The 24,056-nt window shown below is 52.0% G+C and overlaps 1 protein-coding gene across 1 annotated transcript; it reads left to right on the top strand.

The window, feature by feature from the left end:
• The first annotated feature begins 12,003 nt into the window (after positions 1-12,003).
• On the top strand, positions 12,004-23,850 carry DNAL4 (dynein axonemal light chain 4). The gene is made up of 4 exons (XM_027070713.2): positions 12,004-12,120; positions 19,546-19,756; positions 21,419-21,502; positions 22,743-23,850. The coding sequence occupies exons 2-4, from the start codon at positions 19,688-19,690 to the stop codon at positions 22,905-22,907; spliced, it is 318 nt and encodes a 105-aa protein (XP_026926514.1). The 5' UTR covers positions 12,004-12,120; positions 19,546-19,687; the 3' UTR covers positions 22,908-23,850.
• Positions 23,851-24,056: the final 206 nt, after the last annotated feature.

Genomic DNA, 24,056 nt, shown 5'->3' with positions numbered 1-24,056 from the left:
GGCTCTTCTTCCAAGGGTGAGCTAGCCTGGGGTGCCGGGCGGGACAGAGCAGGTGGTACGTTGATGTCCCACAGCCACACCCAACCCCACTTTTGCGTCTCAAACGAAGAGTCCTGCCAGCTCCCAGGTGCAGACACACCCCGCTTCCCAGGATTTATGCAGGAAGGATGTAAGTCCCACATGGAAAGTGTCCCAGTTCTGATAACTGGGCTTTGGCCTCATTCCCGACATCCCATCCCCACCTCGTGCCCCAGTTTTGGGAACCAGGTCCCTGACTTGTTCCCTGAGACCCAGTCTGCCTGAATCACTTGCCTGGACCCCCAGAGCCTTGCTTCCCTTGGGTCCTAGAGAGATGGGGTAGGAGAGAGGGAGGGACTCGGTTGTATTTCAGCCTGCCCCTGCTCCACAGTCTACCTGGATCCCTGTGACTCGTTCGGCCTCTAGGCTGGACTCTTAGTGTCAGCATCTGCTGCCCCCACGCCCCCTTCCAGCACCCACGCTACCCCCAGGAGGCCTTGATCTGGTCCCCAGCCCTCCCCGTCCACCCCATCTTAGGGGCGCGGCCTCCATTCTCCTGCTCCATCAATGTTGTCACTGCTCGTAGCTGGGCCACGTCCTCAGCCCCTGTGAAACGCCAAGGGCCCAGTCGGGTCGCGGGGGGGGGGGGGGGGGGGGTCACTCCAGTAGGACATGCCTTCCCAGACTTTCCCAAAGTTTCCCAGATTTCCCAGATACCCCCGTGAGGACCGGAGGGTATATGGCCGGAAGCAGCACTTGAAACAGGAAAAACGTATCTGAGGCTTGTCTGAAGAACTCATGTGCTTCCTTCATTCTCCGAAATGAATCCAGATTTGTTTGAAAATATTGCTTTTAATTACTTTCCACTGAACAGAACGAAGCTGCCGGCAGATACTTTGTTTATCCTCTCTCGTCCTGATTTACTTACAAACACCCTCTCTCCCTCTGTCCCACTCAGCAGGCCGTGCCCAACCCCGGTGTCATCCCTCTGCCCACCTGCTTCGTGCCAGCACCTGCCCAGCTGAACCCCGAGGCAGAAAAGCACGGGGCTCTCTGACCCGCGCTGACGCTCATTTTAAACCCATGGCCGGAGATCTCCAAGAGGCATTTCTGCCCGCCCCGCGATCTTAGCACCTGCCTTGTGTGAGGGGCTTGCTCGCCAAAATGGCTAAAAAATCATGCCCTCCCTCTCTCCTCGGACCGCCTGGAGCCCTGCCCCCTCAAGGGTGGCCTTACCCCATAGCCCACTGACGAAACCAAGCGATCGTCACCTCCCCAAGGGTGTCCCCAAGTGATCTGTCCCTGCCCTTATTAGGGGTCCTTGTGTACCCCTTCGCCCTCTTAAGAACGTCTCTCCTGAATCACCGACTTCGCCTTGTCTGTTTCATCATTCCAACAGGCTTGTGAATATGCCCTTGTATCTCAAACAAAATTCCCCCACCCCAAGCCAACACCCTCCTTCAGCTCTTGGTCTCTCTTTGCTGCTTTCATTGCAAGCCTTCTTGAAAAAGCCGGTGTGTCAGGGTCCCCAAGACCACCCTCAGGTTGGATGATTCCCTGGAAGGACTCGCGGGACTCAGGCTGTTCTCATGGTTATGGTTTGTTACAGCGAACAGAGACAGAGGACAAAGGCACATGGGGCAGAGTCCGGGAGGGACCAGGAGCAAGCCTCCAGGTGTTCCCTTCTGGTGTGTGTGTGGGGGGGGGGTGTCACAGACGATGCTTCATTCCCCCACCCCCAGCAACGATGTGTGACACCTGTACAGAAAATCATCATCCAGGGAAACTCACCTGAGCCTTGGTGTCCAGGGCTTGTACTCGGGGTCAGTCATGGAGGCACGAGGACCTGTGTGAGCCTCAACTACTCAGTCTCCACCCCACCCCACCGCCCGCCGCCGGGGGGGGGGGGGGTTAAAACCGATACAGGGCCCCAGGCAAAGAAAAACAGGTGCTTCCCATAAATCAGTTGGGTATCCTACATTCTCTGATAGGACCCTTGTCGGGCAAGATATTCCAAGGGCTCACATCACAGCCACTAGTCAAGGCGCAGGCCTTTGGGGGGGGGGGGGGATGTGCAGGGTTTGAGCACCCTAAGGTGGCCGGGGTAACCCTTTATTGCACACGGGGTCCACAGTCTTTCTGCCACTCACTCCTCGCGTTCACTCCTTCGCCGGTTCCCACTCCGCCATCGCCCCCACAGCTCACCGAGATCACTGCTGTCAAGGCCAACGGTGACCTCCACGTTATGAAACTTCATGGCCAGGCCTCTGTATTCATCTGCGTTGAGCTCCCAGCTGCACGGACACATAGTTAACCCTTCCTTCCTGCTCCAAAGATTTCCTTCTCTTGCCTTTCAACCCACACCTTTCTGGGCCACCTGGCTGGGCTCAGTCAGTGAAGGGTCCACCTCTTGATTTCGGCCCAGGTCAAGCCCTCACTGTTAGTGGGTTTGAGCCCCGCGTCGGGCTCTTCGCTGACGGTGCACAGCCTGCTTGGGATTCTCTCTCTCCCTCTCCCCCCCTCCCCCCCCCCCCCGCCCCTCTCCCCAGCTCATGCTCTGTCTCTCTTACAATAAACAAACAAAACAAAACACACCCTTCCTTGGTTTGCCTTCCAGCTCACTGGTTTAGCCTGCAGTGCAGTGAAAGCATTAATGATGTCTGGGCCTCCCCCACTGGTTGGGCCTGAGGCAGCAGGGCTGGGGTGCGGCTTGATCCTCAGCATTTCTAACAAGTGCTAGGTGATGCTGTGGCTGCTGGTCCCTGGCCCGTACTTTAAGAAGCATGTTTTCCTTCACTGCCTCTTCCTTCTCAGGCTCCTTCTGATTCTTTATCTCCCCATCCTCTAAATCTGCAGTACCCCAGGGCACAGCCCTGCCTCTCTTTATTCTATTTAGATTGTTTCTAATGTTTATTTATTTTTGAGAGAGAGAGAATGAGTGGGAGAGGGGCAGAGAGAGGGAGACACAGAATCCGAAGCAGGCTGCAGGCTCTGAGCTGTCAGCACAGAGCCGGACACGGGGCTTGAACTCACCGACCGCGAGATCGTGACCTGAGCCAAAGTCAGACGCTTAACCGACTGAGCCCCCCAGGCACCCCTATTCTTTCTATTCACTCTGCCTAGGCAATCTCATCCAGGCTCATGGCTCTGGCTATCATCTGATGACTTTCAGACCAATGACTCCTTTCGAGACCTTTCCCTCGACTCCTCGTGTATATATTCAGGTTGCCTAATAGGAGTCTCGGAATGAATATATCCCACGCTCCTGATCCCCCTCGACTTCTGCCCCAAGCCTTCCCCTTACCGAATAGGCTCACCATCTGCCAGTTGTTCAAATCAGAAATGCAAGTGTTATCATTGATTTCCCTCTTTCTCTTGGACGTCCATCTTCTGACTCTACCATTAACATGCATCTCCAGCCTGCCCACTCCTCTCCACTTCCGGTACCAGCCTGTCCAAACCGGTTGTCCAAGCCATCGCCTCTTGATTGTACAACGGCAACAGCCCCTCTTAAAATCCATTCTCGGGGCGCCTGGGGGGCCCAGTCGGTTAAGTGTCCAACTTCGGCTCAGGTCATGATCTCACAGTTTGTGAGTTCGAGCCCCGCGTCGGGCTCTGTGCTGACGGCTCAGAGCCTGGAGCCTGCTTCGGATTCTGTGTCTCCCTCTCTCTCTCTGCCCCTCCCCACTCATGCTCTGTCTCTCTGTTTTAAAAATAAATAAAACATTAAAAAAAATTTTTAAAAATCCATTCTCTATACAATGCCCAGAATGATCACGCTGCAATCAAAATACTATCGTTCTGCTTCATAAAACTCTCCGAAGCTTGTTGATACACTTAGAATGTGATACATACCCTCACCCTGACTTACAAAGCCCTGCGTGATCTGACCCCTGCCCACCTCTCAGGTCTTGTGCAGTAATTCTACTTCTTTCTCCCATCACGCTGCGGGACATGCAGGCCTCCGTCTGTCCCCCAAGCATGCCAGATCTTGCACAGGTTCCCTCCGCCTGGAAGGCACCTTCCCCTATTCTCAGAGGACTTGCTCCCCCTTGTCATTTAGGTCTCAGTTTGTCACGCAACAATCGCAGATGTTTCGCCGACCCCTCAGCCTTCGGTCGCTGCCTGGTCACCCTCTGCGACTCACTCGGTCTTGTCTGTGACCCCAGAATTGGGAACGGAGCCTTACCTACTCATCCTGGACACAAACCTCTATCATCGGGGTGATGTGCTCTATCATCCTCTTTCTTTCCATAGCATGAACCTCTCTTTGACAATGATCTTGTTTATTTACTTTTAATTGTAGGTCACCCAGAGGGGCTCCTGGGTGGCTCGGTTGGTTAAGCGTCTGACTTCAGCTCAGGTCATGATCTCGTGGGTCCATGGGTTCGAGCCCCGCTTCGGGCTCTGTGCTAACAGCTCGGAGCCTGGAGCCTGCTTCGGATTCTGCGTCTCCCTCTTTCTCTGCCCCTTCCTGATCGCGCTCTTTCTCCCTCTCTCAAAAATAAACAGACATTAGAAAAAAAAAAATTGTAGGTCGCCCAGAGTGTCGGCCCCACCAGAGAAAGGACTGTATTTGTCTTTTCCACCACAGTGTGCATCCAGCATCTGGCAGAGTAGGGCTTACTATGTATTCACTGAATACTAATAACTGATTTATATTAAGTGCTTACTGTATGCCAGGCATTCACTGCTCTGATCACTCGACACATACTCGTTTATTTAACCCTGGGAGGGAAGGGCTGCTAGCAAACAGGCCCGGAAAGGTGAAGGCACTTGTCCAAGGTCATCCAGTTGGGAAGTGGCAACACTGGGATTTTAATCCTTCCTGACTCCAGAGCAAGCCCTCAAATGTTGCACTGTATGCTCTGTGACTTTGGCTTCCCCTTAGCCCCTCCGGGATGTCAAATACTGGCTTGAGAAACAAAGGCTGATGTAGATTTCTGATGCAGATTACTTCTCCCACTGAGAAAAGCTAGAAACACCAAACAGCACACCTGAAACCTCCAAGAAAAGGCATCAGAGAGGCATCAAGAGAGGTGAGAGTTAAGTGCCAAAGATCCCATAGAGCACAGAAGCTCAGAGAGGGGAGCCTGACTTGGGGGCTCCAATGCTCCTCTTGAGGCACCTGTCCACTTACACCAAGTGCCTAAGTTGAGCAGAGGGTAGTAGCTGAGCAGCTGGTTAGTGGATCCAAGAAACTGTATGACAAACAGAAGTAGAGATTCCAGCCAAAAACTGGAGTTCAGGATAAGGGGCTCTAGGTAAGTGACGCAGGCTTTCAGTGAGACCCCAAAAGGTTACACTCTGAGAGTAGGGTAAATTGGAAATATTCCAGCCCTCCAAAGACGGAATCTTGGCTTCCAATCCTCTCAGTCACTGATTGAATTAAGGTGTCTGTTCTTTCACCAACATCTTGCCAAAAGCAAAAGTAAATTCTCTCGGGAGGAAGGATAACAATATCATCCAAACTCACATTATATTTTTGTTACACAAGGTTTGGCATCACCAGACATATCTGGAAACAAAACTGAATGACTAAAAATCAAGAGGCAAAAAAAAAAAATTTTTTTAAAGGCCAACAAACCTACGCGTATGATAAAATTGCATGGAACAAAACAAACACTCACACATGCACTTGAGTACAAATGGGAAATCTGAATAATAGCGTATCAATGTCAGTGTCCTGGCTGTGATACTCTCCTATTGTTTTGCAGGATGCTACCATTGGTGGTAACTGCATAAAGACACATAAGATCTCTCTGTATTACTCCTTACACCTGAATGTGCATCTATAATGATCTCAAAATTAAAAGTCTCATTTTAAACAGACCTCTTTAGGGGCTCCTGGGTGGCACAGGAGGGTGGGTGTCCAACTTCGGATCAGGTCATGATCTCATGGTTTGTGTGTTCGAGCCCCACCTTGGGCTCTGTGCTGACAGCTCAGAACCTGGAGCCTGCTTCGGATTCTGTGTCTCCCTCTCTCTCTGCCCCTTGCCTACTCACGCTCTCGCTCCCTCTCAAAAATAAATAAACATTAAAAAAAAATTTTAAGACCTCTTTAAGAGATCCATATGGTGGAGTTATGAGATACAGACTTGAAAATAATTATGGTTAATATATTTAAGAATTTAGATGACAGGGATGGCTGGCTGGCTCAGTCAGAGCATCTGGCTCTTGATCCCAGGGTTGTGAGTTCAAGCTCCACATGGAGCGTGGAGCCTACTTAAAAAGAAAAAATGTAGATAACACATAGAATTTCAACAGAGAACTGTAAACTACGAAGAATAATGAAATGAACATTCCAGAGCTGAAAAACACATTATCTGAACTTGAGAACTCAATAAATAAGTCTAACAGCAGGTCAGACACACCTAAAGAAGGAATTGTGTACTCTATTCACAGAGATCTCAAAAGAAATGAGCCAGAGTAAAAACTGAGGGAAAATAGAAAGTAAATGGGGGGGGGGAGGGAGGAGAAGCATAAGATTAATATGGGACATTGTGAAAAGGTCACACAAGAAGAAGCCCCAGAAGTAGAGGCAGCAAGTAGGGCAGAAAAAGTATTTGAACAGACAACACCTGAGAATTTTCCAAAAACTGTTGAAAGACATTAAGCCACAGATTTAAGAATCTCAGGGAACACCAAGCGTGAAAGATGCAAATAAAACCACAACTAGGACTCTGATAGTGAAATAGGTTTAAAATCAATGACAAAAAAGAAAAATCTTAGAAGTTCCCGCAGAGAAAAAGACGCGTTACCTTCCAAGGAGCGATGGCCAGAACAACTAACTTCTCCATAGAAGGAACGGGAAAAGGAAGACGAGGAAGTGATACTTTCAAAGTGTTGACATAACCACCATTCTAGAATTCTATATTCAATGAAAACTCTTCAAAAATAAAAATGACCTAACGACGTTTTCAGACAAGGAAAAATGAGAACATCACCGATGGGTTTTGTGACCAACAAAGCTTCTCTAAAGGACTAAAGAAAATTATTTAAGGAGAGGGAAAAGGGTCCTGAAAGAAAACATGGAAATTCTAATGAAGAACGACAGAAAGCATAAGCATGTGGGTAAATCTGAGTTAATTCCGATTGAGAAAGATAATAATAGCTATGTCCTGTGAGGTTTAAAATTCGTAACAGAATAAAAGGTGGGAAGAGGTAAATGCAGTTAGAATATTCTAATTCCTTTGCATTGTCCTGAATGTAGTGAGAGTATTGATCTTATATTAGAGTTTGATATATCTAGGATCAATATTTTATTTTCCTACGGTAATCACTAAAAGGATTGTAAAAGAATATGGAACTAACATGTTACAACAGGAGAAAAAAGAATAATAAGAATAATTCAAAAGAAGGCTTAACAAGGGAAGAAAAGAGAATACGCAAAGAGTGGAATAAATAGAAAATGAATAGTAAGTTGACGGATTTAAACCTGAAGGTAATGTAAGTGGGTAATTACATTAAATAGTAAAAGAGAAATATTCCGGGGGTGCCTGGGTGGCTCAGTCTGTTGAGCATCTGACTTCAACTCAGGTCATAATCTCACAGTTTATGAGTTCAAGCCCCACATCAGGCTCGCTGCTGTCAGGCTCAGCATAGAGCCCACTTCAAATCCTCTGTCCCCTTCTCCCTGCTCCTCCCCCGCTTGTGCTCTCCCCAAAATAATATTTTTTTAAAAAAGAGAAATATTCCAACAAAAATTTTAATCTTGCAAAACTGGTTATATGACAGGTTGAAATTTAAAAGACAGAAAAATATGTACCACGCAAACACCAATTCAAAGCAAGCTGGTGTTACTTAGTTCAAACCAGACTCTAAGACAAGAAGCACAGCTAGAGATAAAAGGGACATTTCATGGTGATAAAGAGTGAGTCTTTTAGAATGATATAACAATTATACATCTGGATGCATGTATTATCACACCTTCCTAATATAGAAAGTAAAAATGGACAGAACCAAAGGGAAAATTTGACAAATCCACAACTGTAGTGGGACATGTTAACACACCTCTCTCAAAAAGTTATAAAGCTAGCAAACAAAATCCAGTATGAGTATACAAAATTTGAACAAAACAATTAACAAACTTGACCTAACGGAGCAACTGCAGAGTATATAATCTTCTCAATTACATGTGGAAGATTTACCCAAACTGACAAGAGTAGGTAGAAGAATGGTCCCCCGAAGATGTCTATCTCCTGACCCCTAAAACCTGTGACTATGTTAAGTCACGTGGCAAGGGGAAACGAGACTGCAGATGGAATTACGGTTGCTAATCAGATGACCGGGAGATAAGATTAACTTGGATTATCTGGATAGACCCGATGTAATGACAAGAGTCCTCAGATATGAAAGGGAGGCTGAAGAGCCAGGGTCAGAGGGATGTGGAAAGTCTCTAGACACTGGAAAAGGGAAAAGAAACAGTCTCACCTATAGCCTATAGCCTCAGGAAGAACACAGCCCTGGGGATGCTTCGAGTGTAGCCCAGTGAAACCCATGTCAGTCATCTGACTGACTATAAGAACTATAAGATAATAAATTTATGTTGTTTTAAGTCACTCTGTTACTTGCAGCTGATCCAGTTGCTAACTGATTCCAGGGTGTCCCCCCAACAGCCAGGTTAAACATCAGGAGCAGTACATGAAAGGGTGTAGCTGGAATGTGGGCTGAATCTTGAGCATTGACACGAGCTGAGTCTGAAGAAGTAGGGTAAGACCCTATCCACTTCATTCACTCACTCAGACATCCATTCATGAAACATTGACTAAGCACCTACTCTCTGCTAGATCTTGTGTGTAGCACAGGGTTATACGGATGTGTAGGACAAGGTTCCTGCTCTCCAGGAGCTCACAGGGGAAGACAGAGAAACTGTGGAGAAGAGCAAAGACAGGAACAGGCACCAGAGGAGATGGGAGCACAGAGGTCTCTTCTGATTTCAAGTGGTGGAATCCTAGTGTATACAACCTAGACTAAAAGTGTATGGGCCCTTTGGAAGGCTAGAGGGAGAAGGTGGCCAAGAGGATGTGTGAGCAAAGACAAAGTGAGAAACAGTGTGGACGGTGTGGAGAGCCATAAGAGTTGGTGTAGCTGGGGTGCAGAGCCCAGGAGAAGGAGCGGGAAGAAAAGACGGAGGCACCCATGGGCCATGCCATGGGAGGGCCTCAAATGCCAGGCTGGGGCATCTAGATGTCACCTGGAAGGCGATGGGGAATTGTGGACAAAGGGGAGGAGTTGTTAGAGGAACGCAGTGGTGAAACTGGGTTTTGAAGCATCGCGTTGACAGTGGCGTGGAGGACGGATTGGAGACGGGTAAGACTGCAGTCGGGGAGTCCCTTTAGGAAGATGTTGCAATAATACAGACGGGATCATAGTGCTGTGCACATGGGGAGAGCCATGAAGACAGCCAGAAGGGGCTGTAATCAGAACATAGTTAGGAGTCAGAATCAAGAAGCTTGTGATTGACTTCAGGTGGGGGGTGGCAGGGGGTGGTAAGTACGAAGGGCACGATTCTCTGGTTTCTGATGCAAGCAACCTGGTGTTGCCATTTATTGAGATACTGGATACAGAGAGAGCAAATCAGAGGGAGATGATCAATTCAATTTGGGACATATTGACTTTGAAGGGTTTGTGGGACATTCTGGTGGTGGAGATGGCCAGGAGCATTTGGATATTTAGGTCTGGAGCTCCAGTGAGAAGCCTACTCTGGAGAGAGAAACACAAGAACCATCAGAATCTAGGACACTGACAATGGAACCATGGGAGTAGATGAAATCCCCAAAGGACAAGTCTTAAGGCAGCAATTCTAAACAAGATACGCATGGGGTGGCATAACTCCCTGGGAGGGTCTGGAATCACCAGAGGGGCTTTTCCAGAGTATCAAGCCTAGGAAGTGTGACCAAGGGTAACTCTTGCTGCTGAGGATGTGACCTTGGGTAGGAAGAAATTTGAGAACACCGGTAAGAAGAAAATAGCGTCAAGGTAGGCACAGAGAGCCAAGGAAAAAGGAGCCAGAAAGGAAGAGAGGTTTAAGGAGATCCAGGAGAATGAAGTGCCCAGATGTTAAGATAGAGCAGTGATTCTCAACTGTGAATGTGTACCGGGGGGTACTTGTGAAAAATACAGATTCCTGCCCATCACTATTCTGATGCCATGGGGCCCTAGAATCTGCACTGAAAATTGAGTTCTGCAGGCACTACTTCTGGAGTAGAGAATTTCACAAAGACGGATGTGGTCGACAAGTTTACACTAGCAGAGGGGATGGGTCCAGAAAGATAAAGACTAAAAGGGTCTGTTGGATTCCACTCTTCAGGAGGTCACCGGTAACCATGGAAGAGGTAATTTCGGTGGTGGCAGCGTGGGAGTGGAAGCCAGATTGTAGTGGGCTGAAGACTGAATAGGAGGTGAGAAAGAGAACACAGCAAACGTGGACCCCTTTTAGAAGTTTGGATGAGAGGCGGAGGCGAGAGCTTCATCCCCCTCAAAGGCCAACTTCCATCTCCTGGAGAAACTTGGCAAAGCGGATTGGGGAAATCTGGAGGCTGAGTCAGACATTCCACGGACCCTCAGAACGCACCAGGAAGGCGATTTGGGAATCGGCAAGGGCCAAGCACACCTCAAGCTGCCAAGTCTTAAAACCAAACCCACTGTGCCCGCATTCTGTCTACCCACTCCAAGTCTGATCCACCATATTCATCACCCAAGTGATCTTTCAATGGTCAAAAAAGATCTGACCATATTTCTGCCCTACTTGGAACTGTCCAACAGCTAGTTTCTCCACTCTCACCTAAAAGACCCCAGAGGACACTCCCAGGAATACCCAAGTCCCTGAACTTGGCATTCAAAATCCTTCTGACTCTTGTGGTCCCTACTTCCCTCTACATTTTCACCCCCACCCTTTTCACTGCCACCTCCCACTGTACCACATTCACCCCGAACCCAGGTTTCATGGAGTGGCTGGCAGTTCCCCAGTAAACTGTGCTCTCCCACCCTCATTAGCCTACTAGTCGCCTTAGATGCAGCAAACTCAATACCACCTCCTCTGAGAGTTAGTTACTCCCTCCTTGGAGAGAACCAGCACCCCACGCCTATACCAGAGTACAGGTAGAATAAAGTCTTCTATATCTATTTGTTGATACAGCTCTCCCCTCACTGGACTGTGTCTTCTCTGGGGCCAAGGTCTTCCTCTTCCTCTTCTCTGAATAACCAGCACCTGGCCAGGGGCTGAGTTCCCAGCAGGTGCCAGTGAATGTGAAGTGGGGTTTCGCCTGAAGTACCATCATGAAAAAGTAAATGTTTAAATTATGGAGTCACCCCACCCACTCTTTGGCCCACCAATCAAATAATTGAATCTGCGGGTTCTTCTCTGCTCCTCGCTTTCCTTTCTCCCTAGTTACACTAAGACTTTCAGATCAATTTTCCCTCCTAAAAGGAAGAAAAGGCACGCTCTGGACAACTGTGTCTTTAGATGGTACAACATCTCCTACGGAATTAGGAAACAGTATGTGGGTGTGCTACGGTGGAAAGAGGGCTTGGTTCAACCTCAGGGAGTTTTACTTTGATTCTTTCCTTTGACAAGTTACTTAACCTCTCCGAGATGGGGTTACGAATATGATTACCTAAAAAAAAGATGTGAAGAATCACGTGAAATACTCGTTGCGAAGCCTACATAACTGCTAGTTATTATTAGGCCTTTGAGATTCTAATAAAGCAGTATCTTAGGGTCACGACACCAACAAATTGCATTTGTAAATTTCAAATGGCTCAAAGAAGCGCCCAAAGTAACACCACTCTTCCCAGTTTGCTTCTCTCAAACGAGAACTTCCGTACCTCCCCGGCTCCTCAGGCCCACTTAAGACGACTATAACCGCAGCTCCGCCTCCCCAGCCCCTAGCCACGCCCCTTTCCGTACCAGCCTGACGTTGTAGGGGCCTTTAACATTGATTGACACTTCTATTCACCAATAAAAAGTGAAATCCCTGTCAACGTCCGGCGAGGGGGCAGGACTTCCTTGTTGTTGCTAAGACACTCTTGTTTCGCTCCTTGACAACCCTGGCGGGGGTGCGCTAGCTGTGGCCCCGGCTCCGGCCCCCGCGGGAGCAGGTGAGGCCCTGGGGCGCGGCGGGCAGCCGGGCGGGGAGGGCCGGCCCGAAGCGGGGCCGCGAGGCGTCGCGGGGCGGGTGGGGCCTCGCCCACCGCGGAGGCCCCACCTCGAGTCTCCTGCCTGCTGGTCCCAGCCCCCGGTCCTCCCAACCCCCACCCCCTCACTTCGGGGACCTGGGAAATGGGCCGTGAGCGATTAGCTGTGGCGACTCTACGGGGCGCTCCTTCCCCCACACACCCGAAGCCCCGTCACGCTGCGCGGTCCCCCATCCTCCCTGACCCGACTCCCCCCAGGACCTTAATCTCCCCCCCACGTTTCGCGGAGCAGTTCCCCGCTCCCGCGGCTGGACCGGTGGTCGCCATCGCCTTGGCCCAGGACGCTTGATTTGGACCGTTGGTGACGTGCTGGGACCCCAAGCTGGTCATTTCCTTCTCTGGGCCTCAGTTTCCCCGTCTGTAAATAGAAGTTGGTTTGAATAATCTCTAAGGCCTCTTCGACCCTGACGTTCTAGGATGTGCTTTTTGATCCAACCATGGGCTTCCCTGAGGATGTGCTACCCATGGGTGTAGGGAACAGAACTTGACAAACCTAATTTGAATTCCCAATCACAGGACCTTAGCAAGTTATCTAACCTCCTTGGACTCCAGTCTGAGTATATATAAAATCAGGATACGTCGCCTTGGGGGGAATTCTGAGGATAAGGAATTGAAGTATGAAGGGTCTGGTCCAGGGCGCCTGGGTGGCTGAGTCGGTTAAGCGTAGGACTCTTGATTCCAGCTCAGGTCATGATCTCACCGTTGGTGAGTTCGAGCCCCTCCTAGGGCTGGGCGCTGGATACCCCCAGCCTGCTTGGGATTCTCTTTCTCTCTGCCCCTCGCCCCTCCTCTCAAAATAAATAAACTGAATTGTTTGTTTGTTTGTTTCTTAAAGAGTCTGGTCCAATGTAGATTCAGTATTTGTTACTTCACTTCCTTGGTCTCTTCCCCACATTTTCCCCCTCTGAGAAGTGTCATCAGTTCCCTTATTATCAGCCGTCATTCCTTCATGAAATCCAGATCCCGTGCTCTGATCTTTTTCCTGGTCTTTCATGGTTCGGGATGCTTTGGAGTGGGGGTGAGGGTAGTGCGTGATATATTGCTGTGGTGGTTGGACTCAATAGCTTCCCTTCTGTGCCTGATGACGTGTGATTCGGTGATTACCTACTCCTGACGAGACACTTTTCTTCGCCGTGTCTTACGAGCAACTTACACTCCGTAGTTCTAAAATCAGACCGGCCCACTTCTTCACCATCCGTCTGTCCTACCCGACATGCCGTCTTTCTCAGTGGCATGGCCATCCTTCCTCACTCTGCCGTCCCATCCCACTCAGGCAGTTGTCACGTTGCTTTGATTCTGCCTCCTTGAGGATCTCACATCTCACATTCCAGAAGCGGCCAGTTTGGTTCAGATCACCTGAGCCAGTGCCGTAACTTCCTAACTGGTGTCCCTACCTCCAGTCTCTTCTGTTTACCCAGCCCACCAGAATAATTGCCTGAAAACACTGCAATGTCACCAACCCCTGAGAGACTTCCAAAGCGTTTCTCTTTCCCCACTAAAAATGTCCACGCTTCTCAGGCCTAGGTTATAGGGCCTTTCTATGATTCCACAAACCCACCCCCAGCATTGTTTCCCAGCCTTTTTTCTCCCTTCTTCTCCTGTGCCAGGTTCTGTCCCCAGCCAGATTGAACCATTGGACTTTCCCAGAAAATGCTTTGAGCTTTCTGCTTTGAAGTCACTGTGTTTGTTCATCTCTCTGCCCAGAACGGCTTCCTCACCTTGTCCGCTTGCCAGGATTCCCACTCTGAGGCTGCCCCTGCCACCAAGCGTTTCTTGCCATCCTCTCCCCTGCCCTTTCTAGAATTCTCCTCCTGCCTCTATCTCTGCATCTGCCTTGTGGCATGTTCTGCTTTCTGTCGTGAACCATAGTCCGTTCCTTGTGTATGTGGTGGTCTCTCAGATCATAAGCCCCTTTGAAAGCAGAGATTGTCTCCTGCTTAAAGTGGAGTCATCGAAAAAGCCTAATCTTGAAGTCCTATATACTGAGGGAGTCCTAGCTCCTCCATTTACTAGCTGGGTAGAAAGTCACTTTCCTTTTCTCGGCCGTCGTGGCCATGAGAATAGTAGGGATAATAGCACCTGTGTAGCAGAGTTATTGGGGACAGGGGGCAGTAAGTGAGATCCTGGATGTAGAACACCCGTCCTGTTGCCTTGCTTATGGTCAGTGCTCAATATATCCGATCGAATGAATTTGATACTCAAATGGATTGATGCTTCTCAGGGAGCAAATGAAATCTAATTTAACGACAATAGAGATATCTGTTGGGCTTCTGCCATGTGGCAGACACTGGACGAGTGCCCTGGGGCATCTACAGGGGAAGAGAGAAGACCCTTCAGCCTCAGGTGACTGTCTGGACTCGCGACACAACTGCTCAGTCGTGGCTGGTTGTGACATGCCACCAGTAATTCGCAGTTGCGAATGGTTAAAAGAAAATAATAATAACCAATCAGCGCCAACTCCAATTTATTTCTGGAATAATGTCCTTCTTCGTCCCTCACATTCAAATCTGTTCTCTTGAGCGGGAAGGAGAGGGGCGGCAAACTGCGTAGTCGGCTGTGTGTGGTGAGCATCTGTGCTCGCTTGGAGCTAATAGCTGTGACGGCCGTGACTTTTTGTTGTACTTTGTATCTTGAACAAAAGGTTTGGGATTTCATCCAAATTCGGGTATGTTGGTGGTGGTGGCGGGGGTGGGGGGGACCACGTGAGTCAATATTGTTTAGTATGTCGTGTTACACATAAAGAAAATGTCTCTATCTCCCCCACCTCTTCCTACCTCCCTCCCTCCCTCCCTCCTTCCCCATGGTCTAAGGCACATCAGAAGTCTTCACTAGACCTCAGTAAAACGAGAAAAAACGAGGACAATGTTAAAAACAACACTAACAGCAGCAACTTCCTGTGTGTGTGTGTGTGTGTGTGTGTGTGTGTGAGAGAGAGAGAGAGAGAGAGAGAGAGAGAGGAAAGTAACTGTCTTTTCTGAGGACTGTCCTTTATTCTGCAACCATCTCCTTCTAACTATTAAAACCTTCATTTACAGTAGATGATGTGTTTAATGTTCTCAGCGTAACTTGAAAACGCAATCCTGTGTTTGCTTCCCCCCTTTGAAACTGATCTGTGAAATCCGGGTCTCCCGTGTTGTCTCCTGACCTCACCCCCAGCATCTTGGATGAATGCCCTCACTCCCTTAGCCTCCTTTCTCCTCACCTTGCCAGCTTTGCTCTGTGTTTGCCAGAAGGCAGAGGGTCGACGTGGCAGGGAAGGGCGGGGGGTATGACCAGGGCACCCAGTGTGTCCCCCCGACGTGTCTGGAAGTAGGAGACGTGCCCGGGCAGGTGGCAGATGCCGAGAATTGAAGCTACTTGTGTTTCTTTCTCCTACCTGCTTGTGACCGGGGAAGAGGCATAGAAGGTAGAATTAGAAGGGCAGATATGGGTTTGGATCCTGGCTCTGTCCCTGCTGGCTCAGTACCCTTGGGCCAGCCCCCAAACCTCTCTGAGCCCCGGGTGCCTTATCTGAGGACTGGGAGTGGATGCTGCCCTCACAGGTTGTTACTGGATGAAAGGAGACAATGAATGAAAACCCGGTGTACCCGCCCCCCCCCCCAACTACCACTGGCCCCAGCTGTGTTCCACAGACTGTCCTTGTGACTTTTGTCCGTCAGTGCTTACAGCGTGACTTGCGGAGTGGGGACTCAGTAACTATTGGTTTGTCTGGCTGAACGTTTAGGTGTTTAGTGGGCTGGTATATGAAGAAGGACATCGCAGGTCCCCCTCTCACTGCACCGGTAACAAGAGCTGACGCTTATTGTGAGGTAGTCTGTTCTTCGTCCCAATTTCCAGACGAGATAAACGAAGGCTCCGAGAGAGAAACACTTGTCTGAGGCACGAGATGTGAATTCAGACCTGCCCGCGGAGCCTGCACCCACCAACCCCCATGCCCTGCTCTGAGTGTGCCCTCCCACCTCTCGGATCCTGGTGGTGGTGACCGGGGGTGCTCCGAGATGCACAAGCCAGGAGTGTTCCAGGCATTGAGTGGCTGCCCCCACCCCCACTCTGGGGCACTGGCAGACGCTTTCGGCCTTAATTCCCAGAGTCCTTCATTTTCCCCCCACTCCTCTCACATCCGCTTAACCCTCCTAAGGATTCTTCCCAAGTGCTTCAGGAGCAAAACAATACACGGTGACTGAGGTCAGTGTCCGAAAGAATGAGGCACAGACAGCAGGACAAGGGGCGCTGGGTCTTTCAAGGTGATGACAGAAAGAGCCCTGCCTTTTCCTCCTGTTCCCCGGGCGTAGCCTCGCAGTAGACAGGGGCGAGGCTGTGCCAAGCGTTCGGAGGCGTCCTTGGGCGAGGAGAACAAGGGACAGGAGACAGGGCGAGGCCGCCACTGGCTTTGTGCACCAGGATGTCCCTAGGACAGGTTGAGGAGCTTTGGTGCCCAGCAGATTCAAGTACCCTGGCTGTGGGCACACTTACATTATTAAAGGGCCCTCTTTTAGGCCTGATGGGACTTCTTTCTGGCCTGGAGCTGTCAGACACACACTCATCCGCACGGGAGACTGATAAGGTTATTAAAACCTCTGGGTCTGCTATTTTTGGCGGCATTCTTCCAGGCGGGCTTTAAATCGTGGCCAAATGACTGTAGCTGTACTATAATGATACAGCATCATAAAAGATTCTCCTACCTTTCTGTATTTGGAAGCACGTCATCTATAACTGTTCCTTTTTATCCTGCAAGTCTCATCCCTTTTTGGATCCCCAGAAGTACTGGCAGTGGTTAGGAAAAGGCATTCGCAATCGTGGTCCTTAATAAGCGCGGTTGAATAATGTTGGAGACGTGCTGGCCGACGGCAGGGTGGCAGCGCGAGCAGCGCGATGAGAACAGTGCACAGAGCTTTGCGGTTTCCACACCCTCACATACATACCGTTGGTGCTTGCAGTGGCTTTCTGAGAATAAGAAGACGGGTTCATCCCATTGCACAGAGGCGGAAACCAAGGCTCGGGTTAAATTACTTGCCCAGGGCTGCAAAGCACGGAGGGAACAAAATTCATTTTGGTTATAGAACTGGCCTTCAAGCCTAAATACCCCACCTCACGGTTCCCCACGCCCTTCCCCCTCCAAAAAAAAAAAAAAAACCCTGTCCCGGTGGCTTTTTCCCCTTTGTTCCTGAAGAATGGACTTTGGTAATATCTCTGACCTCTGAGTCTGGTTCATCAGGGTTCCATATGCTGAAACAGAATCCCAGCAGCCCCAGCCCCCGCCCTCCCCAAGGGCAGGCAGGCACACCCTTGACTGAATTCCCTTCCAGGCCACGCCAGGCCAGCACTCTTGAGCCCCGAGGATACACTGGATCGGATTGAAATATTTAATTCAGTATTTAGGTGGGAAATGCCTCAGCAACTGCTTCAGCATTTTAAGCTGAGAATCTTGGGAGGTAAACACACCTTAAAGCCCGTATCCTTTGATCGTCACCTCTGTTGCACCTTGATAACGGGGAGGAGGCAGCAAGCAAGTGGCCTTTATGAAAGCCAGGACAGGATGGGATTGGAGATGGGCCTTAACATTAACGAGCAGAGACAAGACGATTCCCTGGATTCTGTGAAATAAGAAACATTAGCAGAAAGTCCAGTGAGATCGTGCCTGGTCATTCGCCAACTTCTCTGTAGAGACAAACCAGAACTGCTAATATCTGAGTGGTACAGGTGCCCAGAATTGACGAGCTCAGAGGAACCGTCTGTCCACCGGGAAACCAGAAAATACCAGTGTCGCGGGATGGTGGAGTCAGCGGCAGGCTTCCAGCCTCGTTCGAGGGAGCCCACCAAATGGGGTGGCGCCGAGGGCTTCTGAAGCACCAGAGAGACGGAGACGGTTGAGAGCACAGCCCGGAAGAAGCACGCGGAAGGCTCGGTGCTCGGCCACACGCGGGTTGAGTCCACATGAGAACGGTCGTCACTGACCGGTCAGACGTCAAACGTGCATTTCGCAGCTGGGATCACATGGCCTGCGCTGGGGGTGGCACACTGGGCGCCTACCTTGTGTCGGTGCCACGAGAAGGAGAGAGAGGGGCCCACGCCAGAGACCACGCCCAGAGTCAAACCCCAGGTCTGCCGCTCACCGGCTGAGACCTCAGGCCGGTGGAGTAGCAGCTTTAGGCCTCCTTTGGTGCAGGCCCTAACTCGCAGGGGCGTTGTAGCAGTGGGGCGCTAGGGACAGGAAACCTGACAAACGTCACCTGTCACGACTGCCCGTTAGTTGCTACGCTAGGCGTTTTCGGGCTTTGGCGGCCGTGCCAGGAAAACAAACCAGTTTGGAAACGTCAGAAACGCTGGCATAACATTATTTGCTTGTAGGTGTCCAATGTGGATGGTTAAGCAGGGTTCGCAGCACGGTGGGTTGTAGGCACTTGTGTTAGTCCTTCTTCCGAGAGAAAACGTCCCTTGAATTACAGGCTAGATTGAATTGGAGAATAAGGAGAAACAACCAGGATTTCCAGCAGTGCTCACAGACATTAGGACCCAGCTCCTCTGTTTAGGAAAAGTCCCATCTGTTTTTACATAGCTAGATTTGGAAAGAAAAAAAATCCAAACATATGTATTAGGCTGTATAACTTTCCATTCATATCCACACACAGTCTCTCGTGTATGTGGCCATGTGCTGGGCACTGGGTTAGCTTCACGTACCTTCTCATCTGAGTCTCGTAACAGCCCCACGAGATAGATGTGGCTGCTCCCAGGTTCCTGGTGAGGACCCTGAGGCCCAAGGCCACACTGCTGGGGAACAGTAGGACCAGGAGGCCCAGGCCGTACAGCTTCTGGACCAGGCAGGCCTGAGGGGGAGGGGGCAGGAAGTGCTGGGAGCCCGGCAAGCCGAGGAGGACACGGACCCTCACTGTTCCCATTCCTTCCGCAGATCAGGGACCCGTGGAAGAGGCTCCGGCTTGCACACAAGCCCGGGATTGTTGATCCTGACCCGACATTTCCCTATCCAGCTACGTGTGCTGGGGAGTAAGGACCGTGTACATACGTGTGCATACAGAGAAGCTGTGTGTGTTAATTGCAAGCTCCAGGCTCCACCCTCGGCCTGGCCCGCACTCAGTATTTGTCTTGATAATGACAGTGTGGGCTTGTAGCCGCATACCAGTGTGTTCTTAACCACCGGGTCCCAGCATCTCGCGTTGACTCATCCTCCCGTCTGCAGACTTGCTGGCCATTTGGAAAAGGATGCGGAGGAGTTAAGACGGGGAGGTGTCAAATTGTCAGTGAGACATTTCTAATTTGTGATGTATGGTTTGAAAGCCAACTCTTTCTCCTGGTTTTTCCTGTTTTCCACAGCACCCCTTGAGGAAAGACATTTTCTGCTCCCACCCAGTTGGCAGGGCCTGCTTCCTGAATCCCCAGAGTGTGGTCTTCACTGCCAGCGCCAGCACCTCCTGAGAGCCCACTCTCTCCCTCCGGGGGTCACGGTGGAAGGATCATGGGAGAAACAGAAGGGAAGAAAGATGAGGCTGATTATAAGCGACTGCAGACCTTCCCTCTGGTCAGGGTAAGCCCCGGGGCAGGGAGGCAGGGCGGCCAGCAGGGCCCACACCGCCTCGAAGCGAGGCAGAGAGCTCGTTCCCTGCAGGACAGCAGGAGAGGAAGTTAAGGGCTCCCCTGGCTCAGGTCTGGAGGTCTGAGAGTCGACAATGCTCCATTCCTTCGTTCCTTCATTCACTCGACAAGTACTTAGGTCACCTACTGTACGTTGGGCTCTCTTCTAGGCACTGTGGGTACAGTAGCGAGCAAGACAGGCAAAGGCCTGGGCCACAGGAAGAAAAGTTTCAAGGAGCGTAATTCCGGTAAATAGTGCTATCAAGAGAGAGAAAGTAGGTGTCAGGGGCTAGAGAGTAGGGGGTTAGTCTCTGGACAGAGTTCTCCGGTCAGAGACTTGAATGAAGTTAGGGAGACAGCCTTGCCAAGGTCTGGGAAGCACGTGCCAAGCAGGGGAAACGGCGAGCCCCGAACGCCCGCGGTGGGAGTGAGCTCGGCATTTTGGAAGAACAGAAGGAAGGCCGACGAGTGCCGAGGCGGGTGGGGGGACGTGAGGGCCAGAGTGACAGCAGGCCAGACCTCACAGGTGGGCCAGGCGCTGTGACAGTCATGGTGAAGAGTGTGGACGCTCTCCCGGGCCCGAAGGGAGCAGCGGATGTTTTAAGCCGAGGAGTGATGGGACGCGTTTGATGTTTTCGAAGGATCGCTCCAGCTGTTGTAAGGAGAATGGATTTTTAGGGGACCGGAGTGGAAGTGGGGAGACCCGTGAGGACACTACTGCAGAGGCCCAGGGAGACGAGGGGGTGGCTAGGCCCAGGTCACGGAGTGGAAGTGGACACCTTCAGACTCAGGACGCATCTTGGAGGTTGAGGCCGTAGAACTCACTGGCGCATTGGGTGCCAGGTGTGAGGACAGGAAAGTCAAGGATAACTCCCAGGACTTTTTTTTTTTTTCCCTGAACTCAGGAGAGAAAATGGTGTCAGTTACCAAGAAAAGGAAGGAGGAGGAAGCGTAGGTTTGTGGGGAAAGTCGAGTTATCCTTTAGACGTCTAAGTCAGCTTGTCAAGTAGAGAGTTGGCCATAGGAGTCCGGAGCCCCCCACAAAAAAAGGTTAGAGCTGGGAGCGAAAATGTAAGAACCCTCACGTAGAAGATACATGACGCCACGGAACAGGGTGGGACCTCCTGAAGAGGAGCTTGCTGGCGAAGAGACAGGGTAGGGACGAAGCCCAGGGCCCTCCCGCAATCAGGAGGAGGAGGGGGATCCGGCCAAGTGGATGAGAGAGAGCGGTCAGAGTTAGGAAGAACCCGGAGCTGTCTCTCCAGGCCCTTCCGGCTGAGATCCAGCTGTGCTCTGGGGCCGATGTAAACTGTTTCCACAACCGGCATCCTCTCCTGCCCGGGCCAGCCTTCTCCCCGTGTCTGTTGGCTGGAACGTGATGCCGGAAGCTTCGTGCCCTTGCAGAGGGGCCCGGGCGTTAAAGCCCACTCGGCTTCGCCAGATTCCATGCCCTCTGTCCCAGCGGCACGCCCCGAGTCAGGAGATGGGCTTGCCCAGGGCCGTGCCAGGGCAGCTACCCAATGTCCATGCCTTAAGCTTGGGACAGCGAAGCCAGCCCGGAAGGCCAGCTCGTGGGCTAAGCCTCTCTCTGTTTGTCTCCCTGCCCTGTCTCTAGCATTCGGACATGCCAGAGGAGATGCGAGTAGAGACCATGGAGCTATGTGTCACGGCCTGTGAGAAATTCTCCAACAACAATGAGGTACAGGCGGCCCCTTGTGCCTTCCTTCGGTGACCCCCGTGGGTGAATCAGGTGGCCCCGGTCCCCACAGCCAGCTCCAGAGAGTCCTACTGGGGCCTGGCTGGCGCCTTCCTTGGAAGCATTCGAAGCCCGAGGAAAGCCAGCGAGGGAAGAGGCTGGTGCTGTCTCCGGGGCACTGATCTGATGGTGGTCATGCCCAGCCCTAGAGGGCTCTTCGGGTGCCCCTGCCTGTGTTCCCTGTCTCCGGGGTCTGCTGGGTAGGGCACCTCTCCCCCTTGGCTCCGTCCCAGGGGAGAACAGAGGCCCGGGCATTCATTCACGTACCCATCCATCCATCCATCCATCCATCCATCCAAAAAAGATGTTAAACGCCATCCCTTGTGCCAGTCACTGTTCTGGGTGCTGGGGATATGGCCAACAGGCAGTGACGCAGGAATGTTATTCATCAGCCCAGTGATGAGTGAGAAAGAAGTCAGCATCCCGACAGCCCAGCCATTGGGGAGGCAGACCCAGGCCCAAGTTCAAATGCTGTCTCCAGCCCTTCCGAGCTCTTTAACCCCGGATAAGCCATTTCTCTGAGCCCCAGTCTCCTAGTCTGTAACGGGGAGTCAGATGCTGCCTCCCCACCGGGTGGCCGCGAGAACGTGTGTACTGAGATGACGCGGGCCAAGCGCCTGGCACGGACTCCCCCTCAGAGGCTGGGTCCTCTGCCCCTCCCTAGGCCTCTTCTCAGAAGAAGCTTCTTGAAAGAGCCAGCACAGGAAGGAGTGGGGGCTGTTGCTGTAACTGAGGGAAGCAGTCCAACTCCCCTTCCAGAAGTTCCCCGGACCCATTAGGGAAAAGCCTTTCTGTTCCCTGGAGACAAACTTGACACCTCCTCGCAGTGACGAGGACCGCACGCGGCGTGCGGAGGGCCGTCACGCGTTACCGCGCTTGGTCCCCACCGCAGCCTCGCGGTACCGACCCCGGACACGGGCACTGAACGGCGGAGCCCGGACGCCGACCCGGGGCTCCCTCTTCAGACCAGGGCCTGCTCGACCAGCCTCGCCAGTGTCTTCTTGACTGGTGGGGTAGGGTCTGCTCTTCCGTCCCTGTGTCCCAGCCCCTGGCAGGAGGCAGAAGAGTGGGGCATGAGCTCTTCTCCCGCCAAGACTTCGGCCTCCTGGGGGGAGGCGGGGGTTGGCTCGTGCTCCCCCCCCCTCCAGCCTTTCCCACCTGATGAGCGTCCCCTTTGTTCCAGAGCGCTGCCAAGATGATCAAAGAGACGATGGACAAGAAGTTCGGCTCCTCCTGGCACGTGGTCATCGGCGAGGGCTTTGGGTTTGAGATCACACACGAGGTGAAGAACCTCCTGTACCTGTACTTCGGGGGGACCCTGGCTGTGTGTGTCTGGAAGTGCTCCTGACACCGCCCCCCCCCCCACCCCTGCCCCCATCCCCTGCAGGGATGGGGAGCGGCCCCAGGCAGGCCCTCGCTTTGCAAAGGAGAGCCTGGGGTCTTTCCTTTTGCCCTTTGATGACAGTTTCCCGAGCCGCGCCCAGCGGGTGAACGCGTGGACACCTTTCCCCAGGCCCCCAGCGCGCGAAGGGGAGAGCAGGCCGCGGTCTGGACGCAGGGGAGGGGTGGGAGGTGTGACAGGGTAGGAGGGTGGGGAGGTGGGATTTTTCGCACAAGGACACGCCAGCCCCACCTCTCTTGGGGGCCGCTCTCCCCTCGCTCCCGGGAGCCCCCCCCCGCCCCCCCCCCCCGCTCCCTCGCGCTGCAGCCGGCCTGCACCGTCCTTGTCTTCACCGGCCATATGCACGTGGCCCCAGGAGGAGCCTGTCCTCTCAAGGGACACTGGCAGCTTTCTCCCCTCGTCCTCTGGAGAAGAGGTGACCCTCCAGAAGCCCCTTCCCCAGCCCGACCCCAGGCTGAACAAACCGCTGCCTCTCATTGGACCGCCAGCTCCGTCGTCCCCGGCTTTGGCGCGAGGACCGACAGCCTTTCCCCACGTGCTGTCCTCCCTCCCCAGCCGCCAGGCCGCGAACCTTTTGTACCGCCTCCACCTGTGCACTTGGGCTCCCGTGGCAGAGGGCGTGGGTGTCACTGAGCCTCCGGCGAGGCTCCTGGGCCAGGAGTGCGCTCACCACGAGGCCTGTTTCGGCAGGGAAACCTGGCCTGCCAGTTACTTCTCATCAGGGACCGCATGCTGATTTGTACTTCTGATCTCTGCTGGCTTTTCTATATTCTTTTTTGAGCGTGGGGAGAAGGGTTTTAGTAGAAGGGTGAATCCTATTTTACACAGCGGTCTTATTTATATAAATGTCTTCGTTTTTACAATTAAAGTGACCAAAAATGGACCTTGAGCTACAGTCTCTTGAGGTTAGGGGAAGATGGGCTGGGTATCCTCGGGCTGTGGTGGGTCCCGGGAGCCCAGAGAGACTTCTGGCTGAATAGCGAGGCTCCTGGGAACCTGGGCCCAGACACAGCCCCGCTCGCCCAGGCCCCGCCGTTCGCCGTTCCGTCCCGGGTGGGGGCTGAGTGCGGTCGCTGGGGCCACACGGACGCTGAC

The sequence above is a fragment of the Acinonyx jubatus genome, chromosome B4 (genome assembly GCF_027475565.1).
Source record: "Acinonyx jubatus isolate Ajub_Pintada_27869175 chromosome B4, VMU_Ajub_asm_v1.0, whole genome shotgun sequence".
NCBI classification, from domain to species: domain Eukaryota; kingdom Metazoa; phylum Chordata; class Mammalia; order Carnivora; family Felidae; genus Acinonyx; species Acinonyx jubatus.
Note: the sequence above shows the minus strand (reverse complement) of the source record. Positions and strands in the feature narration are given on the sequence as shown.

Excerpts from the sequence above, each read along its gene's own strand:
- DNAL4 (XM_027070713.2), top strand. The coding sequence starts at position 19,688 with ATGGGAGAAACAGAAGGGAAGAAAGATGAGGCTGATTATAAGCGACTG. Across the intron at positions 19,757-21,418 it reads AGACCTTCCCTCTGGTCAGG|CATTCGGACATGCCAGAGGA; the intron begins GTAAGCCCCGGG and ends CCCTGTCTCTAG. Across the intron at positions 21,503-22,742 it reads AATTCTCCAACAACAATGAG|AGCGCTGCCAAGATGATCAA; the intron begins GTACAGGCGGCC and ends CCTTTGTTCCAG.